Source organism: Rhipicephalus microplus, chromosome X (assembly GCF_043290135.1).
Source record: "Rhipicephalus microplus isolate Deutch F79 chromosome X, USDA_Rmic, whole genome shotgun sequence".
Taxonomy (NCBI): Eukaryota; Metazoa; Arthropoda; class Arachnida; order Ixodida; family Ixodidae; genus Rhipicephalus; species Rhipicephalus microplus.
In genome coordinates, this window is record NC_134710.1 from 327,574,218 (window position 1) to 327,597,167 (window position 22,950).

Sequence of the window (22,950 nt, forward strand, 5' to 3'; positions counted from 1 at the left end):
CGTCGGTGGCTGCCCAAGAAGAGAGAAGACGATGGGAGTCGAGAAAAGAAAAAAGGAAGTACACGCCGTTTTGCCCGGGGCGCACCAGAGCAGGGAAAACACCTCCGTGCTGTCTGCCGGTCTTGTCGCCTGACGTCAAAATGACGTCACTAGGAATGCACCCCACTTTCTGGGGAACAAGGAGGGTAAATGAGAAATATCTGGAGGTCGCGAAACAGTACGTGTGGTGCAGGATAGCGGCTGTGTGTGTTTGGGGTGTGGGGGATGGAGGGCGTGTGACACAAGTCAGCTGTAGCCTGGCGTTGGTTGAGCAGGTCTGGAAGGGCGTAGCGTCACGTTGACGTAGCAGGTGTAACCTCGAGCGCGCTCGAGGAACGATACTGCGAGTCACGCTTGGGGTGGCAAATGCTCTCTACGGTGTGTAGGGATCCGAACCAGCCACACTGCTGTGTTCTACTTATGAATTTTGCAAAAGGGAATCGTTTATTCAAGTAGATATGCGGTGTAGTGTACTTGTCTTGAGGTGTACCTGTCTTTACTACATCTTCAATGAAAAAAGGTGTGTACCACAGTTCTCGATTGTATTAAATAATAATAGTAATTAATTACCGGAGGAATCAAGCGAAGTTTAGGAACACGGCGCCTGTGCACCGTCTTGACTCACTGCCACGCAACACCACTCTTTTCACTTCCTGTGCCTTGAAGCCGCTTGCTCGAAAGCTCTCTTCGAACTCTTTCGGGAGTTGAAGGTGAGTAGAAGTTATTTCCACAGAAGGCCTTAGAAAGCCCTGCTGGTTTCCACCACACTGTCGACGCCGGGCCTTCTCGGAGTCAGCCTCGGCGCGAGTCTCTTAAATTGTGCGTCCGCGGTTCTTGCCGGGACGCACAATTTCGGCGCCGTGCCACGGGTCTTTTGGCCAGCGTATCGCGAACCTCGCCTTTTTACGGTCGCGAATATCGGGGCGCAATCTCTCGCTGTGCACAATGCATCCGCGTATAACAGCGGAAGAGGACCTCGTGAGGACGACGACGGAGAGCCCAGGCGGCTGCGCTCTGCTGGTTCCCAGAATTTCTGATCGATATTCCTCTCGCAAAATGCCCACACGCCCGGAGTGTGCTGGGGGGGTAAATAACTTGACCTTCTCTCCACTCGGCTCCTGACCTTCCGGCTCGGAACTTTCGTCCCCCTCCCGCCTCTGAGTATCTTCCTCGTGTCGAGCGGTGTGCGAAAATTTTCGGGGACCTCATTTCCGCTTCCGTTTCTTACGCCACATGCTCGCCATCTTGCCGTTATTTCTCGAGTCTCCTCTTTTCGCACTTTTACTCGCTCCCCCGACGAACGGACTGGAAACTCTCTCGAGCAGTCGCGGATACGGGGAAGGAAACGTCGATTTGCCAGCGCTGGGGCATCACTCGCCCTCCCATTTTTCGACGCGTCAGTGCGCCCATCCGTACCATTGCTTTTCTTTAACGCGGCGCTCTTTTTCTTTATTTATTTAAATGTAGGTCCGGCGATGTCATTCTAGGGGACTTTCGCGAGCTACTGGGCGACGCGTTGTGCGTGCACAGTTGTGCCAAAGCTGCTGCAAGGGAGCGTCTCCAAATGAAGGTGCCCTTTGGCAACTAGCCGGGCCCGAATGCCAGTCATTGTCGCGCACTTTTCTACAGCCTGTCGGCGAGCGGCATGACTGGTGCATTTGGGTGTACCAAGAACACTTTGCCACGCTTATTTAGTCGATCTCCTCCCATCATTGTTTTTCGTTCATTTCTTCGTGTTTCATGAGAGTAAAAAAAGCAGATCTCCGGTGTGATACCAAAGCGGCTGTATAGTCGCACTTGTGTGGCAGGTATCAGCAGCCGTCTCTGTCATTACGCAAACGATATTCGGTGATGCCACGCAACTCTGTCGTCTTCAAGAGATAAGTTGAGCTTTACTAATAGCAGCCGTGCAGTAACATACTAATAAATGATGGACGCACACGCTTTATTCATGTCTCGAATTTCGATACCGGGGAACGTTATGCTACCTTTTTTTTCTTCTATCTAACGATATTAACACCTTCACGTTTGCTTGGTTGTCTTTAACGAGGAAATATGTGCCGGCATATGTGTCATGAATGGTGTCTGCTCGGCTTTTCGAACGTTCGCGCTGCAGCTTAGGCGCTCGAGTTCTCGAGATTGGAGTGTATATGTCCGTGCAGAAGTATTCGTTGCGTGACTTTAGGTGGTGGGTGTGAGCATTAGTATTTGTGTAATTTTATAGAAAAATGTAAGGTTTTCTAAACAACGACATCAAATATAAGAGGATGCCTTGAAACCATCACGCGTGTCCACGGGACGAAGTGCTTTTTTTCGTACGTAGTTAGTTCGTCAGTTGTTTCTGCGTCATCACTTACATAAGTTGCGTTGCACTCTCCTTGCATGGTGGCGCTGGCTCACATTTCGATGGCCACACTTTTCGTCCACACAAGGTCATCAACAAAAAGGTCAGCCATTAATTGCTTACTGTGTTAAAATTATTTATCATAATATAATGAATGAGGGAAAGATGATATCATCAGATGCCATGCTAAGATGGTTGAAGACGCTGCGTTTGCCTTCTCAGTGGTCGGCGTTGCGATGCATCAATTGGGCGACGATGACCGGGAAAATTTCGTGTTTTTTATAAGCTAGTGCGTCGACCTACCACTTCAGTGTGCCTTCGAGCTCTGTCGCCTTCCTCCTACTTGTATGCGATTTTGTTGGAAATGCGACACGATGATGCACGTTCATGTAAACGTGGATACAGAGGACTGCAGACTTGTATGAATCATAATATAGCGCTCCTCTTGTTTGTTTATTGAAACACTCTAAGATAATGACTATCTGTACACGTTACTTAACGCAACCTTTCTTTAACGCACTGTTAAGATATTTATCCCGTACCTCATTGGTTACAACTAGGAAGCTGTATGGTCTACCTAAAGTAACCCCTAGTCCATCTCCGCTGTGCAAAAACAGCTTGAGTAGCGCGTTAATAATGAGCGATTGAACTGCAGCTTTGCGTTTTTTTTTTCTTAAAGTAGGGGTCTCTTGTGACGACAGGGACTTGAAGACGTTAAAAAAAAAAAAAAAAAACACTCGATGTCTGATCTGTGATCATTTCCTTCACACAATTATTCCTAACGCTTAAATGTATATTTACTGTACATTTTTCGTTAGTTGCGTTCTACATTTACTGCGTTCAACTAGTGCTAGTACTAAAGCTTTAGCCATTTAGATATGTGTGCTTTAGGCTAGCTAGTAAGCGCAGAGCGCGCGCTCAGCGTGGTACCCATGCCCGTAAGTGGGAGGAATCGCTGTGCCGCCCACCCAAGCCGAACGTCGCTACACAAACCACAGATGATGGGATGGTGGCGCCGCCTATGAACGCATCTACGAAGCGTTGTGGGGCCGCGTTCTGTGCCCGCAGGCACGAGCGGCTCTTTTATTTTTTTCCCGTTAGCGAGATTTCCTCGTACCGCTCATTCCATATCCGATCGATTGGCGAGTATCGCGGTAGTATGCGGAGATGCCCGTTCCGAAGCACTTGTGCAGCGCGACATTGAAGTATGCGGCCTGTTTTTCCTCTTCGATCCCGCTCAGCGGAGTGTGGAGCTTGTCACGCTGAGTCACTGCTGCACGAAGTAACTGTTTACTTTTTCTCTGCAGGAGCGCTATGAGAAGATGATGCATCAGATGCACGAAAGGCGTCGGGGCACACCAGATGAAAATAAAAATATGCAACAGGTGAGCGTTTGTACTCGTCTTACGTTTGCACGCCTTAATTGCGAGCACGTAGAGTTATGCACGTGTTTTTGAGAGGGATCTGCATGAGCAAGCATGAGCGCTTACTTACTAAAACCTACTCGAGCCCAGCATGAGGCCGATTGCTCGAAGGTGGCAACGTGCGCGATATCGAGCTGTTCGTGGTAACGATCGCCGTTTCTATTCTATGCGAGGGGGGCACCGAGGATAAAGCGCGATGCCACGCCGAGTGAGATACGCAGGTGCTACGTGAGGCAGTGTTACGCGCCGCGCGTCGTCGCAAACGCGTCCCATTACCGAAACGATGTTCATCTAGCGCGAAATCATGTGTACCGCCGAGGAGCGTGAGGATTTCCTTTGCTCAATTATTATCCAGAGAGAATTACTCTAAAGAGCAAAAGTGCGTCGCGAGGCGCAGCTCTTTCCCTATCGGCGTGGTTGCTAGGGTAACGGGCGCTTTTCCGATTGTTCCCGCCTTCATCCTCTCGTACTTCCTCCTCCTCCTCCGCCCTGCGTTACAACGGCCACCATTTTCAATATTTTCGATCCGTGCGGCCGATGGCGTCTTTCTCGTGTCGCGCGCTGCGTCGACCAGCGTCGGCCAGGCTCGTCGCTGCCTGCGGACCGACCTCCGCGATGTCGTCGCGACGATTGTTGCGAGGTGGCACGTGAGTGAAGCGCGGGCCGTCCTCGCCCCCTCGCGAGGCCTCCCGCGAATTCCGGTCGACCGCCGCCGTGCATGGGAGACCGTCGGCCATCGTTCCGTCGGCAGGCGCGTGCCAAGGGCTGAACTCGGCGAGCCTCGTTGCTACCTTTTGAGAGTCAAACGCGCATCCGCGTAGCCCTTCGGTGGGCCTCGCGTCGCTGCAGCATTCTCCAGCAACGTGCTGCCGCCGCCTGCAGGTAGCGAGCGCCATTTGCGGAAGCGGGGTTGCCGGAAAAGACGGAATGGCGTCGTCCCCCGGCAGCAGAAATAATCTCAACGGGAGGACGCTGAACGGCTCCACGACGCCGTACCTCCCGCAGGGAGTGCCGGAACACCTCGGGCACCCAGGGGTGAGTCTTTGAGCTGCTAGGTCTTCTCTGGACGGCGCACGACGTAGTGTTGCCGCCGCATGGGGCGACAACATATGGGAGTGGCTGTTTGGGGTCAAGCGCTTCAGCCTTCGAGTGGGGCCCTCGCCCTCCTTACGCTTTTAACAACTCTCCTCCTTCGGTGGGCTTTCTGTTGCACGCACTGTAGAAGGAAGTGAAGCCGTAACCTAATGCAAAAAAATAAAATTGCTTTCACCGAAAGCTAACGTTTAGGTTACGGCTTTACGCGAGGTATTCTCGATTGGCAGTGCGGTATATTGTTCATCTTCTTGTTTTGCTTGAGTGTGGTCTTGTTGGATGGGGTGTGTGAGCCGCTGCTGCCGCTGGTTAACCCACTGCTATTCACTTTTTCGATGCGCGGCTTTCGCGCGTCGCGGCTGGCATGGAGCTAACCACGCTTAATTAACCGCTTATCTTAATTGTACCATTTTACTCCTTTAGTACCGACTGCAATGGAATGCTTGTAACGAAACTGTGCCCTGTCTTTTGGCGCAGCAGTGTTAAGCTACCGAAGGAAAGTGTATACATCATTTGTTTTGTGGCGCAACTTTGGCTCCGGCGTCAGTTAACGTGCTCAGAGTTTTCCGCGGGATTTCAGAGATGCTAGAAAGCGCGTCGAAAGCGTGGGACAGATCAGGTGTGTACCTTTGCTGAACTGACCCAGCAATGTGTACGCATCCGACTCCCGCCTTCTGGAGATCTTAAAATACCCATGAACGTGCGACTCTGGGAAAAACATTAATAATAATAAGCAGCTAGGAGGGAACGTCGCGGTCGCTTTAAGCTTTTTCGTCGCGCGCTATATGCGCAGGCTCAATTGCTCGCGTGTTTGCCTTCGCACACCCAACGAACGGACATGGTGGCTTGTTAATGAAATAATTCATTGCATTATTGGTGGAATGCTGGGCCGGTTTTTTGTAGCGATGCATTTGCCGATGCTAATGTCGTGTTTTCGCGAATGACAGGTGGTTGTCGTAGTCTACCATATACTGGCCCTGCTTTGTGTGATACCGGTGTCGCAGTTGCACTGCTGATGGCGATCGAGCCCGATTAGGATTAAACTTCTCAACAGTGATTGTGTAAAGGAGCCACTCGGGATGGGGAAATTCGATCCTTGTCGGGCCCGATCACTATCGACAAAAGTAACTGTGAGACACCGGTGTAAAATGGCAGCAACGACGAAGTGTCGCGTATTATTTTCCTAATACTCAGTTGCCGGTTACATGAATCCGACATGCAAGGTTGCGTGGTTCGCGTTACTGTTGCCGCGCATCAGCTACTGTTTCGCGCGCGTTTACTAACTTGAGACCCGCGATGCCTTTCTATCGTGCTTACGCACCTGGTATTACAAGCATTAGTGTCTGAAGTACAGTGTGCTGACAATTTTCAGGTTAATGCCTGCTTCGAAGTATTGACTGTATAATTTCTCATTCCTAGATGATGCTAATTGATAAAGTATGCCACTGTTCTAGGCTCATTATGCTTGTTAACACGAATGAATATATATATATATATATATATATATATATATATATATATATATATATATATATATATATATATATGCGTGCGTGTGTGTGTGTTATTTGGATGGTTCGCCCTTAGCCATAAAAATGATAGGTTATGTGCCACAGGGAAATCATGTCATCATTGTGGCAATCAGTTTGAATGCAGTGTTGCAAAATAATTTAAGCATTACCCAAAAATAAAGAACATTCATTTATGGATAGATTATACAGACTGATTATCAGCCCACTAGGGATTCTTTCATTGAATACAGGATTTATATTTTGTGCCCTTGAATACTGATTACATTGTTCAATATACTACACTTGCTACATTAATATTGTGGCTGTGATTTGCCCTTGCCATGAACACCAAATCATAGTTCACAAATTTAATTGCTGATAATAGTTGATTGATTGATTGATATGTGGGTTTTAACGTCCCAAAACCACTATATGATTATGAGAGACGCCGTAGTGGAGGGCTCCGGAAATTTAGACCACCTGGGGTTCTTTAACGTGCACCCAAATCTGAGCACACGGGCCTACAACATTTCCGCCTCCACCGGAAATGCAGCCGCCGCAGCAGGGATTCGAACCCGCGCCCTGCGGGTCAGCAGCCGAGTACCTTAGCCACTAGACCACCGCGGCGGGGCATTGCTGATAATAGTTAACATTTACTGTACAACTCGACTCTATATCAGGATAAAGCAAATGGTGTACTTGTGCTCCCTCTTTAAATGATAGCGCTTGTCCTCTGCTTATCTGTCCTGTGTTGAAATCAGTATTTGTGAACCAACTAGAGAGCGAAACGACTTATTGCGTATTAGTAAAGTGCAATTTCACAATCGTAAAAAACATCACCTACTGCGACATGACGCTCGTTAAGCGAGAAAACATGTTAAAAGAAAATGCAGGTGGAGGGCTGGAGACGCCACCTTGACGTTCCCGCACCTAACCCCGGGACGTAACAGATTTTGAAGGAGTCTATGAAGTACAGTGCCATCTGTGGGTGCCATAGACCCAGCATACGAAGTTTCAGAAAATCTCATCGAGCGAACACCACAAAAATACGAAAAATACATTTTGAAATTTGCGAATTCACACGTCAACATTTCGGTGTGAAAATTAAAAATGGGAAATTTCAACCTTGATTTTTTCCGCTAACAATGAACCGATGACAGTAAAACATATGGTATTAGAGTTCTCTGAGTGCAGTTTGTCAATCTAAACCAGGTCATTTTTTTCTCTTTAGTGACTCTTTAAAGGGACTGACCACCCATTTTTCTGTGCCGAGCTTTAAAATACAACTGAAAATACAACTCTTGTTATTGGTTGAGCCTGCAGCATTTTATTCTTGGAGCGCAAGGATGTTTTGTAAGAATTCGTCAATCTGAGAGGCCTTTAAAAAGTGCTTCCTTCAGCAACACCTAAAAGTTATTGATGCTGATAGCCGTCCTTGCAAACTGTTCATTGCGCTAAATGTCTTGCTTTCACGGCAGTGAATCTAACTGGGGCTTATCTTCTTCATTTTCACATTTTCAACTGCTATATATATATAACACCTGCCAGTGCGGATGCCGCGGACGTCGGATGCCTGATATAGCCTAAGAAATGCATTCCCATTTAAAAAACATGGATGAAGATGTTTAAGCAATCCAGCGGAATCTGCCCCAAACCGCACGACCCCTCTCCCAAATTTTGATACTCAGTACAAGCATGGTGGCGCCATCTAATAAACAAAACTACAAAATCTGATTTCTGCATGCAGCAAATTACATATGTGAACATTGCATGATCTGTAAAAGTAGTTGATATAAACAGCACACCATTCCTGTTTGTTTTTAATACGTGAACAGACTTGTTTATAATTTATACTGCAAGAATTTGAGTGTAATAAAGTGATATATTTAGCACTTCTTTTAAGTATTGTAATGGCGACAATGACAATGTACCAAGATGTCAGAACTTGGTGGTTATAGCTTTTGCGGCCCAGCTTTTTCTCTAGAGTCTAAATGTTAACTCCATGCATATAATATGTTACAAAGTGCGCTCCGAGCCGACCGATCGACCATGGGAGAGGGCGGCTTAGTCGACTTTCCACGCAGCTTGACCTCCTTTCACTGTATGATTGTCTGCATCAGAGGCATAGTGCAAGGAGTAGCACAAGGGACAGGTTAGACGGGCGTTTTCAGTTGCCACGAACTATGGCCGCAAACAAAGGCATAGTCTTTGAGATAGGCGTTGCAAAACATGGCGTCTGACGTAACTGGTCCCGAAAGTAAGGCCTTTGCGTTTGCTTCCGTCTTGATGTTGGCGGGGGCTAGTAATATTAACTCTATGCGTGGACTCATTCTTATCATCGTTATTTGTTATTTTTCGGAGAAGTTCGTCGCGCTTGTTGTGTTGCGTGTGCTCAGTTAGTGCCAAATGTTAGTGCCAAACTGTTAGTGCCAAATGAATTACAAACATTCCCAGCTGCCCGTTCCAATCCATCGACTATAGACAAAGGCTGAGTGCGGCAATGCGTGCACCAGCGACGAAATTTAGAAGTGGGTGGAGCAGGGTCATTTGATGCGACGATTGCTTGCGGGAGGGGGGGGGGGGTACTTTTGCAAGGCGTTCGACCGTCTACTAGGAGCCTTGTTAGTCCGACACCGTGCCACAGGGCTGCATTATCGCTGGAAGGCGCCGAAACATCCGGCAACAATCTCGCCTAGGTATAGCCATAAGTGATCGCTTGGTAGGTGTCAGCAGCAGTGGCACTAGGTGAAAGAAACGAAGGACGGCAAGGTTAGTCGGTTCCCAGACTGGTCGCTTGGTGGCAGTAGATTTATTATAAGGATATGACATGCAGATGGTAGAAAAACTTCTCGTGCCGCTCTGGCTTGAGTGAACAAACCAGACAACGTTGCTCGGCGTTTTAAGGAGACTTTAAAGGCAAATATTAAGTCGATGTTGATTGTTGAAAAAGCGGTCCAGAAACCTCATAGTGATAGTTTTGTGCCAAGGAAGTGCTTATTTTGAAATAAAATTGTGTTGTAATGGTCCACATCATGTTAGCACACTTCAAATCATCCACGCGTAAAAGTGGACTCTTGATGTCACAGTGTCCGTGCCCAACATTGCCTGCATTTTACGTGGCCGTTGTCACCAGTAGCAACAACGAATATTTAACAATTTTTTGCAATCTCGGAGGCCGTAATCTTGCTTGCTTGGCTAAACTAGGCCCCGCTAGATGGCACGACCTATCCAGCCAAAAACTGAACCTAACTACTCGTGCTATTCCCCATAGTGATGTCAGGCACTTCTTTTTCTATAAATCAAACCGAAATGGACAAGTAGCATTTTATTAAGTATCTTAATGCACGAAAAGTTTTTTTTATTGCAGCTAGTTTGGTTACTAGTGACTAATTGTAGGCAGACACTGTCACATCATCAGGATCATTTCGCAAATGCCCCACTCATGGTGCACGTCATATGATACATTTAGCTTAATTTCTTGGTAAGTAAGGCACTGTTATCGATAATATTTCCATTTGAGGCGTCATACATTGAGCTTTCATTCTGACATAAATTGTCCCTTGCCTTTAGTGTCGCCCCGCCGCGGTGGTCTAGTGGCTAAGGTACTCGGCTGCTGACCCGCAGGTCGCGGGTTCGAATCCCGGCTGTAGCGGCTGCATTTCCGATGGAGGCGGAAATATTGTAGGCCCGTGTACTCAGATTTGGGTGCACGTTAAAGAACCCCAGGTGGTCGAAATTTCCGGAGCCCTCTACTACGGAGTCTCCCATAATCATATGGTGGTTTTGGGACGTTAAACCCCACACATCAATCAATCAATTGCCTTTCGTGTCCCTTTAAAGCATAAGCATTGAAGTAAAGTTTTAAGCCTCATAATATTCCTGTTTCTTGTAGTTTGCAATTTCTGGCTCTAACATTTATTTGTTACGGTCTCTTCAAGAAAGTATTGGAGGGGTTCTGCTGTATAAAGACCATTAATTGCATGCACACCAGTAAAAAGGTCCTGTAATTGAACTCTTATGCGTCTTAGCTTTTTTTTGCCGTGTGGAGCACCAAAAGTTTTTTCCCCCCATTTTGCGACTTTGGTGATGTAATAAAATACATCGTGGTCTAATCAGAAAAGCAGTTCATTTTAGCCAATGCAATAGACAGCATTCTGAGCACCCGCCGTGATGATGTAGTAGTATGGGGCGCGACTGTTGACCCGCTTGGGGCACATGTACATTGATATAGGTGCATGGTAAAGGGATACTAAAGAGGAAAGCCATTTTTCTGTTATCACTAAGTTACCCTTTTACAATTCTTAAATGGTCATGCTTGCCACAAAAGGATGCTTGGTGAGTGAGAAAACTCTCGAAAAGAAAAGGCGATGGCAACGCCACTTCAATTTTCCTGCTTCAAATGCCCTGATGTCATAAATTTGACTGTGTTTACTAAGGCCTATGTTGCTCCTAATAGGTAAAAATGAAGCACATTGTTCGGTGATGGAGCCGAACGCTTGACATAATAAGTTTCGGGAAATTTTGTTGAGCCAATGTCGGCAAAATGCGATAAATACCCTTCGAAATTCGTGACATTATGCATGTCGATTTCGACATGAAATTTAAGAAGGGCACTTTGACCTTGATTTGCTCATTTAATAATGAACTAATGATGGTAAGATTATCGACATTAGAGCTGCCAGGAAATGCCTTATCAATCTTAACCAATTCATTGTTTCACTTTAGTGTCCCTCAAAATAAGCAGAAGCAGTTGAAATATCTAGAGCCCCCCACTACAGCATCTCTCATTATCATATTGTTACGTCACACCGTAACTGCAACCTGTAGATAAGAGCGCTAAAGGGCGTCAGACGGGATCGATCAATGGCAATACGACTTTATCGTCTTTTCTGCAAGCGCATCTTTGTCCTCTTTTGAACAGTGGAACATACAAGCCTGCCAGCATCTATGGAAACAGTACTTGCAGGTACTAGTGGCATTACCTCCCTTCCCAAAGAACATCGTCCCGATGTCACAACATAATTACGAGATAAAAAGAAAACGTACAATAACCAGTACACAAGGGGGTGTTCACAATCGCTGTAAGTCTACTCAAGGGAGTTTGACGAATAGTCAGCGTTAGTAAAATGGTTTTATTCTCAAAACATGGACGACGTCTAGCTGTTGTAAGCGGCGGTATTGACGAGCCGTGTCCTTGTCAAGAACTTCGTAGTTCACTTCGCTGAGACGACGGACAATTTAATAGGGACCAAAATAGCTGTGTAACAACCTTTCCGACCGGCCCCGTTGTCGCATGGGAGTCTACAGCCATACTCGTTCTCCGGGCTGGTAAGAGACAGCTCGGGAAAGGCAGTCCGCGTCAGTATGCTTCCGGCCAGACTTGTACACTACCGTCAAACTCCTGAAGGCGTAAGCTTCACCTGGCCAGAGGTACGGAGGGGTCTTTGAGGTTTGCCAACCAGCAGAGCGCATGATGATCGGTAACAACTCTGAACGGGCGGCCATACAGGTACAGTCTGAATTTAGCTATTGCCCAGACAACAGCTAGGCACTGATTTTGAGTGGTTGTGTAATTTGCCTCTGCAAATGATGAAATCCAGCTCGCATAAGCAATAGGACGATTGACGCCGCCTTGCCCCTGGACGAGGACTGCACCAAGGCCGATGTTACTGGCGTCTGTGTGTAGTTCAGTGTTGGCATCTTCGTTGTAGTGTCCGAGTAAAATCCAGCTCGCATAAGCAATAGGACGTTTGAATGCCGCCTTGCCACTGGACGAGGACTGCACCAAGGCTGATGTTACTGGCTTCTCTGTGTAGTTCAGTGTTGGCATCTTCGTTGTAGTGTCCGAGTAAGGGCACTCTAGGAGACGCGCTTTCTCCTAGATCCAGCAGCGGTCTGGAGACGCTGCTGGATCTAGGAGAAAGCGCGTCTTTGTTCAGGGCCCCACACGAAGAGAATATATTCTTTTGTCAGACGATTGAGGGGTTCGGCACTGTTTGCAAAATTTCGCTCAAGATGTCTGTAGTATGTGCAGAGACCTAAAAGTCCACGCACATCACATTTGTTGGCAGGTGGTGGAAAATCTGCGACAGCCAATGTTTTGTCCTGGTCCGACCGAATACCACCGTGGCTAACAATGTGGCCGAGGAACTTTAGTTCGTTGTAACCAAAGTGGCATTTTTCTGGTTTCAGTGATAGGCCTGCCGTGTGAATTGCAACAAACACAGATCTAAGTCACTGCAAGTGCTGCTCAAACGTTTGTGATAAGACAACGACGTCGTCTAAGTAAACAACGCATGCTTCCCGCTTGAGACCGGACAGCACTGTATCCATCATCCTCTGGAATGTTGCAGGAGCAGAGCACAGACCGAAGAGCACCACCTTGAATTTGTACAGACCATCAGGCGTTACGAATGCTGTTTTCACTCGGTCGCATTTATCAACTTGAATCTGCCAGTAGCCACTGCGTAAATCCATAGAGGAGAAATATCGGGCGTGCCGAAGGCGGTCTAGTGAGTCAACGCTGCGCGGAAGACGACAAACGTCTTTTATTGTCACTTTGTTGAGTTTGCGATAATCGACACAAAATCGAAGAGTGCCGTCGTTCTTGACGGGGGACAACCATGGACTGTTCGAGGGTTGGATTACGCCGTCTTCGAGCATCTGCTTCACTTGAGAACGTATTGACTCTTGTTCCTTTTGTGATACTCGGTAGGCATGCTGACGTATGGGTCGTTCAGCATGGTCTGTGGCAATTCGGTGCTTTATGGTCTGTGTTTTCATTATCTTGGATGTAGATGCAAAACAGTCGCTAAACATGCAGAGAATACAGTGGATTTGCTCTTTCTGTGCGCATGACAGCTTCGGATTGAAATCGATTGTGTGGGCTACCGCGGTGTCACTTTCAAATGGCTGCAAAAATTGGGGCAATCGTCGTACGCTTCATCGTCAATGGGTTCAAAATGAGCGATAGTTGTTCGCTTGGCCAAATGTTGGTATGCTCCACTAAAATTGGTGACCAACAACTCAGTCATCCCACAATTAAATTGGATTATGCCGTGGGTAACGCAGGTTTGCTGAGACGAGCACCAAAAGGTTGGCTCCAGCGATACCGCTACTGTCATGATCTATGTCGCCCTGTGCAGCAACGAACATGTTGGTTCGTGGCGGAAGTGTGACGGTGTTGTCGACAATACAAAGCGCAGTCCTCTGCGGATCCGTACCTCTAAGCTTCGGAGCATAGTCGTCGGCAAACATTACGAGGCAGTCTTGAAGATCTAAAACAGCGCCGTGCTCGGGAAGGAAATCCATGCCAAGATAACTGTCCGGGAGCATTCGGGAAGCGCAACGAAAGAAGCAATGAAGGTCGACTCACAGATTTGCAGCCTTGCGGTGCATCTCCTGATTGGTGTCAAGAGATGACCACCTGCTGTCCGAAGGTTTGGTCCATGCCCCCAAGGAGTCGTAACCTTCCTGAGTTCAGCCACGAGTTCAGCGCTGATAACTGAGTAGTTGGCGCCAGTGTCGACCAGAGCAGTTACCGTATGGTTGTCGACAACAACGGCAATGCCAGCAGAAACGGGTTGGTCGGCGATTAGAGGTGTCGGCTGAAAGGAATTGTCGAAGGTCGGCGGATGGGTAGGAGGAGGCTGTTTTGATGATAGCTTAACAGCGGTCCCACCCTTGGAGGCCGCTGATCCTAGTTTCCCAGGCGGGGACTTAGCCGATCGTCCCGCAACAACATCTGCGAAAGTAGAGTATTGATTCGAGGACGTAGAGCGTCGAGGAGACGGAGAGCGTGATTGGAGGTGCTAGAGATTCGGAGACGGTAGGCTTACCAAGTATTCTGCAATAGCGCGGAGTCGTTCCCCATCCCGAGGTCAATGAGGGTCTGGCTGAAATCCAGGCAGGCCCATCTGTCTGTAGGAGCACTCCCGGTACAAGTGACTTGGCTCACCACAGCGGTAGCAAAGTGGCCGATTGTCGGAAGCACGCCACACGTTCAATTTCCGCACATAAGGTCACGGATTCTCATAGTGTGGCGGGTCGAGAAGTACTGCCACATGTGCAGGCTAGACGGTCGTGTGTTTTCATAGTGCGGCAGGCCTAAGAAGTATTGCGGTGTCTGCAGGCTGATCGGTCTGGGGAAATAACTGGCTGCCAGTGCAGGAGTGCATACAGCTTCTGCATAGGTTAGCAGAGGAGCTTCGGCTGGAGGCGCCACTAATGGTCATACCTGCTGCCGTATCTCTTCATGGACGACGTCTGTCAGAACAGACACTTCAGGCTGTGAAGGCACTGCGCGAAGCTTTTGCAGCCCGTCGCGTACAATGCCACGGACTAGCTCAGCAAGGTCTTTCATGCTCGTGACGTTAGGTGTTGTCAAGGGTGCTAACACACATGCTTGTCCGACCGCTCATACTGCAAAGACCACTGTCTTAGCATTTGCTCAATCGTTGTCGCTTAACAGAGGAATTCCGCCATGGTAGCTGGTGGTTTTCGTCCAAGTCCAGCCAACAGCTGCTACTTGACACCCTGCATTGTACCTTTTTGTCTTTCGTCATTGTGGAATCAGCCCGACAGAACAGACGAGACATCTCCTCAATGAACATGGCCACGCTTTCGTTTGGTCTTTGATTGCGAGAATTGAGGAGACAATCTGCTTGTTCTTTCCGGTCGGCGCTATCATACGTATTTTGCAGCTGAGTGCAGAATACCGGTCAGGTTGTCAGGACAGCCTCCTGGTTCTCAAACCGAATACGTGCTGAATCCTCCAGGTAGAAATAGACATACCGGAGTTTTTGGTGCCCGTCCCACTCGTTGGCAACATCGACTCGATTGTATTGGTCCAGCCAGTCTTCAACATCTTCATAGGGCTCCCCATGGAAGGGCTTTCGGGTTCGTGGGGCTAGTGGCCATGGAGCTGGCGGAGTCGCGGTCTATTTAGTCTGGCTTGCAGTTGTCGCACTTGCCATGGTTTTGGAGCGTTACTGAAGAAGGACGAATTGGGGTAGTAGGCCTAGTTGCCGCCGACTGCGCCGAAGGTCGGCAGTTTCTACCAAGGCGTCGATGTTGGGGCCGAGACCTTCCTCGTGGTAACAGTGTATAGACTGTTATCCAGCACCTCCACCAGTGCCACATTATACTGTAACTGCAACCTGTAGATAAGAGCACTGAAGAACGTCAGGCTGGATTGATCAACGCCAATACGGCTTAATTGTCTTTTCGACAAGCGCATCTTCGTCCTCTTTTTGAACAGTGGCGCATACAAGCCTGCCAGCATGTATGGAAACAATACTTGCAGAACTTGTACCAGTGGCTATATCATGGTTATGGGACATTAAACCTCAACAATTACTATTAACAAGTTGTAAGCTTAGTTGAATGTACACTTTGGTGTTGAGTCCTCTACTGTTATCTAACCATGCCATAGCCATACTGAGGGTTCTATGCTTATACTTAACCTCGAACCAAAGTCGCGTATACAGTCGCCGACCGATTTTCCGGACTCCAAAAATTCGGACTTGTTGGATATTCCGGACTTCATAAATGCACCGTCAGGGTTCCCATAGAGCTAATGCATTGTTTCGACCGATTTTTCGGGCGAATTTGCCCCTGAAAGTTCGATTTTTTGGACTAAATCGCTCGTTTTGTGCCACGCTCTAAGCCATTGTGAACGCTGCCATGTTGGATTTTCTGTCGGCTTGGCTAAGCTTGGTCTTCAGATGCCTTTCTTGCCTCCGAGATTGGAATGCGCACGCCATGTTTTAAGTTTCGGAGGCCGTGTTTGCTTTTTATAAGACGCGGTGATGGATGCCGTTTTTTCGTCTTCGGTCAGCACTATCGTCATCACATCGCACGGGGAGGAGGCGAAAGAAGGATTCTTTTATTGTCGTTGCAGCTTTTTTCAGTCGCCATTCTGCACGTGCTGTGTCGCGTAGCGTCGAGACGTTGTGTGCTTCGCAGCGGCTATCTGCGGCATTGAATTTTGTGTTCTCGGTGCCATGGCTCCGCTATCTGTGCCATCGCGGGAGCCAGGTGGTGTGAAGAAGCGTGGGAAGTATACGACCCTGACGATGGAGAAGAAAGCTGCCATAATCAAGCTAATAGAGAGTGGACGTTCGCAGCTAGATGTCGCTGGATGACGGTTGACGCCGGATGGCGGTCGTCGTTGCCGTCGGATGACAACGACGACCGCCCGCAGCCGTCGGAGTTCGCCAACGCGGTGACAATTTTGTCGAGCGTTTACGGCGACGATGTCACCTTGGCGCAAATACGGGCAAACCAAATTACCTCCAAGCGTAGTTTGAGGCAAGGCAGCATCAAGGACTTTTTTAAACCTGCCTGATGCAATAAACTTCAGATTTTTGGCGAAAACGAATTTTTCGGACTGTTCGATTTTTCGTACTTTTTTTCGGTCCCCGCCAGGTCCGAAAAATCGGTCGGCGACTGTAGACGAAAACGTTGGGATTTTACGTGTTTGCATGACTGGTTGGGGATAAAAGTTTTTGTCAGTTTACTTACCCATCTGTTTAATGTTTACCTTTGAGGCTTTTGTATGATGCCTTTTTTTGCGACCAGGTAAAGGTTTATTTTCTGGCAGCAATTCTTCAAAACTTTAATGGAAACTTCTTTAAATGCACAACTTGTACTGAACTTTGCACGTGAAAGCATTGCTGTTCAGCAAATATATTACTCTTTGTGAAAGCCGCGTATGACTAGATTTCACTGGCTGAGACAGGGTGCAGCATTAGTTTCAAAATAGTGGCAGGATATGTTATGGCTTAAAAAAGGCTTTGTATACACTGGCTGCTGGCTCAGGAGGAACAAGATTTGAGGTGGGGATTTTGTGCTTACTGTGCGAGTCTCCCACTTTCACACTACAGTGTCATAGAAGGCAAACTGCGATGAATTATAATTTAAAACTGTTATAGGAGTTTCCGATCGAAAATTTGTGGTGATCACTGATCACTCTTTAATAAGAATAGTTCATAACATAATAGTGAAACATGTTATAATAGTAGTTACAGCTCTGAGGATGTTAAGTACAATATCTCAAGCGTGTGTTGCTATTGGGTTGGCATGGCCGCCTTTGACGTGAATACATTCACAATAATGCATATTGTCACATTTCTTTCATCCTATATTGACCTGAAGTGATTGATGTAACACATGAAGTAATCAATGTACAGTGTCAATTTTTATGGAAGGGAACACGTAAATGCGTGGTCCGCGCACTCTGGCGGCTGCTTATAGCGCGTTCAAACGGGAGCGATAGCAACTACAGTCTCTATTGCCGTCATCTAGTGGCGAGCAAAACAACCGTTGGTGATATGGAACCGGTGGCAAGATAGCAACAAAAGCCTTACGTAATCACCTTGAAGGGGGAAGGAGTTGCTTTCTTGCTGCTGGTTCCGTGTCACGAATGACCACTTGTTTTGTTCGCCACTAGATGACGGGAATAGCGGCTGTGGTTGCTATCGCTTCCGCTTGAACGCGCTACAAGCAGCCGCCGAAATGCATGAGCCATGCGTTCGCGTGTTCTCTTTCATAAAAATTGACACTGTACCTGAAGATATTAATGGGAAATGAAAAAAGTTGCAACCACTGGTAATTGAAAATTGAAAAAAAAAAGAAAGAAAAAACGGAATACAAGTGAAATCAAGAGTGTTTGCATAAATTATGATCACTGTGAATTCTGTTCTGCTACAGAGAAAGGCACACCTTTTGAGTGTCAGTAGCTGTGTTGCAGTCTTTCTTGGCAGGCGATGTCTTGTTGGCAAGCGATTAGCCAAACGTACGTGCATTTCACTTCAGCTCTGAAGGTTCAGTGGCAGCCTGGCAAAGCTGCTCGGTGTCACAAATAATGAAGGCACAGTTCCTAGCATACACCCAGCCTGCAAATGCATTACACTTCCCGCTGGTGTTCCTTGCTGGGTCAATGTAGTCACCTTCATGGCAATCACCTGCAAATGTGGCTGCACAAGTGAAGCAGCTGGCGGTGTCTAATTGCTGCTGCTGCATGTTTAAAGGGCCAGTCAACAGACTCAGACTTTTTTTACACCCCCAAAGAAGCTCTGTAATTCGTAGAGTAGACTGTGGTGATCACATTTTCGGAATTATTACAGTGCTGCCCACTGCGCAGAGCCTCCATTTCTGAAAACGATTCTCGCGCTCCTGTCCTACGCCTCACCAGTCCCCCTTTCACGTGCGGTTATGCAAAGTTGCGGATCGGCTACTTGAAGTAGCACACAGCTTGTGGATTAGTCTAAACGAGTCAAAACTGGTTACGCCTTCCTCTCCTTGTGAGAGAGAAGGCTGGTGAGGCTGCATGAAAATTTGAAACCAACTGGAACATGTTTAAACCACTGTAACTTTCTTACTATAGGACGTATTTGCAAAATTCTTGCGGCTGAATGTTCATTAAACAAAAGTGTACATATTTCTATTTATAATAATTAATGGAGCTGGAGGTTGTCTATTGGCCTTTTAAGCTGCACTTTGTGGCAACCAGGCATCGTAGGCCAATACAACAATGAATAAAATTCATGCAGCTTGTGAAACTACTGTAAAATCTCGAGCAAGCACCCCCTCTACCTTTGGGATATATCTAATATGTGCCCCCATCTGCCCTCCCACCGTTTTCTTTGTTATTATTTGAGCGACGAGTATGAATGAAAACAGCGAATACATGCATATTTAATAAAGCATTGCGCTAGAAGCATCGGTGCGTGTTTTTTATAGTACTTAGTGGCTCTTCCACTGCCATGTTGAGTTTTGATCCATGACCGACCCCCTTCTCTTAATCTGCTCTTTCTCATCTGAATCTTGTTGGATTATCCTTCACTGTAGGGGAGGGTGGGGGGGTTGCTTGCTCTGGATTTTAGTTTGTCATTATCGCACCATCAGAGCAGAAAGCCAAGATGGCAAGCTTCTGGTATGTTAGCAAGTAGCATAATCTGTTTCTTTATTTAATAATATTTATTATTATTATTATTTAGCAACATCAAAACCATCTGAAGTGCTTCACTGCCCCTTAGTTCAAGTACTGTGCTTTACTGCTCCTACATGGAGGCGCTATCCCTATCAAAATCCGAGGGGACGGACATAGAAGGTGCTAAGAAATGACAGCTCATGTTCGTGATGATAATGCGCTAGTCTGTGGGGCAGCAGTTTCTGTAATCCCTGACCAAAGTGTTGGTTTGATTTTATCGTCTGGTGCCTCAACGAAAGTTCTTTTACAGGACCCCACCCCTCCGCTATACCTATTGTGTGTTTGGCATGTTTTGTTCTCTCTTATTGGCATTATTTTTGTGGTGCAATGTTTCTGCTTGATGGTTGCTGACTGAATTGATTGACATCATTACCTTTATGAAAGCATTGGTAAATTCTTGTTGGACCCTGATATCAAGCATTGTTAAAATCGTCAACCAAATATCTTGTTCTAATAAATTGGCTGGATGACCTCCAAACATAATATTTATTCATTTAGCAATACTGTCGATCTCGCAAGGAAACCATTTCAGGGAGGGCATACGTAACACAAGTCATAAAGAGACAGAAAGACGAGCAATTCTGTGTGATCAGCCTGCACAAGTTAATTTTGTAGACAACAGCCACCATAGGCCATACGAATTCCTGAATTGAAAGCAGCCTGAAGAACAGTGGTAATTTATCATTCAGTTTTTTAGAAATATATGTATGAGATGACAGAAATCTGGGTCTACATCAGCATTTATTTATTAAGTGTCACAAATAACTGAAAAATATTTCTAGTTTAGCCATAGGTGATAGCCCTTGCTCTGATGGTATCAGCCTTGTTAGTTGACTGCACATTAGTTGCAGGTTTTGTGGCTGTCTGCTAAATCTAAATAATAGTGTTCTCGATGCAAACCCCCCAAATTCTGCTTGAATGTCATGCACATTTAGTAGCGTTGACAATGACTCTTGAAAGGTGGTGGCTAGAAGTTGGAGGTAGTCGACTTGTGTTTATCATGGTGCACCTCTATCATATTACAAGGAAGTAACAACTAGAACATGCAGTTCATGACCAGCGGCATAGTTCTCTTATGGGCTCCTGAACCACCCTTTATACTTGATAAGACAGCACACTCTGTGTCATGCAAAGCTCATGGAGTTAACCTAGTAGTTCGCACAATCTAAGAAATTACCTTTTAAGGGGAGATGCTGCTCAGAATAAAAAGTTTCTTCAGGTGCAGCCTAGAATAATGAAAAATTGCAGTATACATAGACTTTAATATTGGTTTCAAATATGTAATCAGTTTTTAGTAAGTTGTATAGTTTTGTTTTATACCATGTCTATGTCTCTCTTTGAACAGACTTTTTCAGCCATTGAACTTCCACAATTATGAGTCATTATTAGCTCATATCACTCTACATTAACTGTAGAATGTAAATAACTAACACGAAACTCTGTATAAGACATATTAAACAAGACAAATAGTAATATGAGAAGTCTTAAAGAACAAAACCTACTTGAAAGCCTGTATTTCTTATCTGAACGCAATAGGTCAACTTACTTTGAAATATATTAGTGAAAAGATATTAAAGAACTCTAATAAGACACCTGGTTGTTACGTTGTGGATTGCATTTAAATTGCTCATTGATTAGTGTGTATGTTCATATTCAGCAAAACAGCACTGCCAGTCCAAGAAGCCTTAAATGTGTGAAAAAACATCAAGAAGGCTGCATTCTATTACACAAAATGTTGAGACCTCAACCGATGCTTGTTACATTTTGCGTGTACTATTCATGGCAATGAGGGATTTTCACTGTTCAAGGTGTTTGTGTATATTGCACACTGATTGCATCTGAAATAGGCATTTTTCAAGCACACTAGCGCAGCCTACGGGCACGCAAGTGATTATGGGAAAAGTTGGTACGCCGGGACGGGCGCGCGGGCCTCATGCTTCAACTTTTTGTTTGCACCGTGCCAGCACTTCTCAGATCAAGTGAACTCTGCAATGTGTGATATATTACTGCGTAATTCACTCACAAACTTCAGTGTTAGGGTGCGATGGCCTGTTTACGATTTGCACTTGACCCCTAGTTCAACCAGCTGTGTGTTTTTCTTCATTTGTGTCCAGTGTTTTTTGGGCCATTCATAACTATGACTATCAACCAGCTGAGCGGCTCAGAAGCGTCAATTAATTATTATTATCCTTCAGCGTCAGTCCGCCTTCGGCATAACCCCTTCAGGCGCGAATTAAATCTGGCAACGTGAAAATTTTTTTTTGTTCATAATTTCATTATTTAAGCCTTTTAAAGTAAGAAACTCGAAACAAATGCAAAATATGTTTATTGGTTCAATTTTTGCTCAGCGTCCACATTTGTGGACATTGCGCCTTAAAGCAGTAATATTAGTGAAAGGCGACAAAGAAGAAAACACGCTTTCCATTTAAATTAAAAATAACTTCTTTCAAAGTAATGTTGGGAGAAGTTACCAGAAAAAGTCTATTTAGTGTGAAAGAGGTAGAAGCAGTCATTCTGCGATGTCAGGCAAAGAAAAATGTCACACTTCCTGCAGCGGACGCGGCTCTTGGATGAGCATCCATCCCTCCTGCAGCGTTGTGCGTTGGGTATGTTCATTTGCTGTGGCCAGTGCTGGATGCCGTCATAGCGAAGAGTGCTCACTGGCAGGGGTGACGCATTGGGTGCCTTCCTTTTCATCACCTGGGGGTTCTCACAGCTTGGTCGCCCACGCTTTTTCTGGGGCTTGTTGACGCTCAGCTGATGATGATGATGATGACGATCCTTGATAGTCTGGCGCACACCCACAAAGGGGGATCGGACAAAAACCGGGCGGCAGGATCTTAACTAAAAGGCTAATGGTTTTTCAAACAGAACGTAATTTTGTGTTCTCTTCATTCTCTTCCTCCTTTTCGTCGTCCGAAATGTCTCCATCGGAAACATCTCCATTGGCTATTTTTTAAGGACGTGTTATGCTGTTTCACCGTCGACTTTTTGTCGTCTCGATGCATGATCTTGAACTCCTGGTGACAAAAATTATTTACGTAAACATCATTTGATGCTGCCGGAAGCGAAACACAGAGAAATAGCAGCCTTTCAACAAAGGAGGCACTGAAGCGCAGTGTCCACGTTCGTGGACGCGAAATTTAGCTGAACCTTTCTGTCATTACAAATGATTTCCTATTGCCAAAATATTGTTAAAAGGCATGCGGGATATCTTAGTTATTACTGACAAATGCAAAATTTCACGCCAGCTAAAAAGGTACGAAGTAAACGATAAAAACATCAGAGCCACTTACGCGTCCCGCCATAGAAAGTGGAGGCGTCCATTTTGACTTTTGTTTACGATGTTATTTTGAACCAGGTGCAAGAGATGGCGCCACGCGTCCTTGCAGCAAGATGCAGAGGTTGCGGGAGCCTTGTTTGCGCGCGAGATTCAAGACCCATTTTCGAAACACCTAGGTGTGAACTTGGCGTCCACAAATGTGGACGTTGCGCCTGAAGGGGATAAATAAAAAAAAACAGTAAAACTTGGCTGCCTAATGGTGC

At 46.3% G+C, this 22,950-nt stretch overlaps 1 protein-coding gene across 5 annotated transcripts in view; it reads left to right on the forward strand.

The window, feature by feature from the left end:
- Positions 1-22,950, forward strand: part of Tet (Ten-Eleven Translocation (TET) family protein) — a 270,293-nt gene that overhangs the window by 168,589 nt on the left and 78,754 nt on the right. For 2 of the 5 annotated variants that reach the window (XM_075879612.1, XM_037413662.2), the window contains exons 3-4: positions 3,691-3,768; positions 4,690-4,842. In XM_075879612.1, coding sequence (XP_075735727.1) covers positions 3,691-3,768; positions 4,690-4,842 — 231 coding nt within the window. Of the gene's footprint in view, positions 1-3,415; positions 3,589-3,690; positions 3,769-4,689; positions 4,843-22,950 lie in introns of those variants that run through there. The other 3 variants (XM_037413664.2, XM_075879614.1, XM_037413663.2) reach the window with 3 other exon arrangements.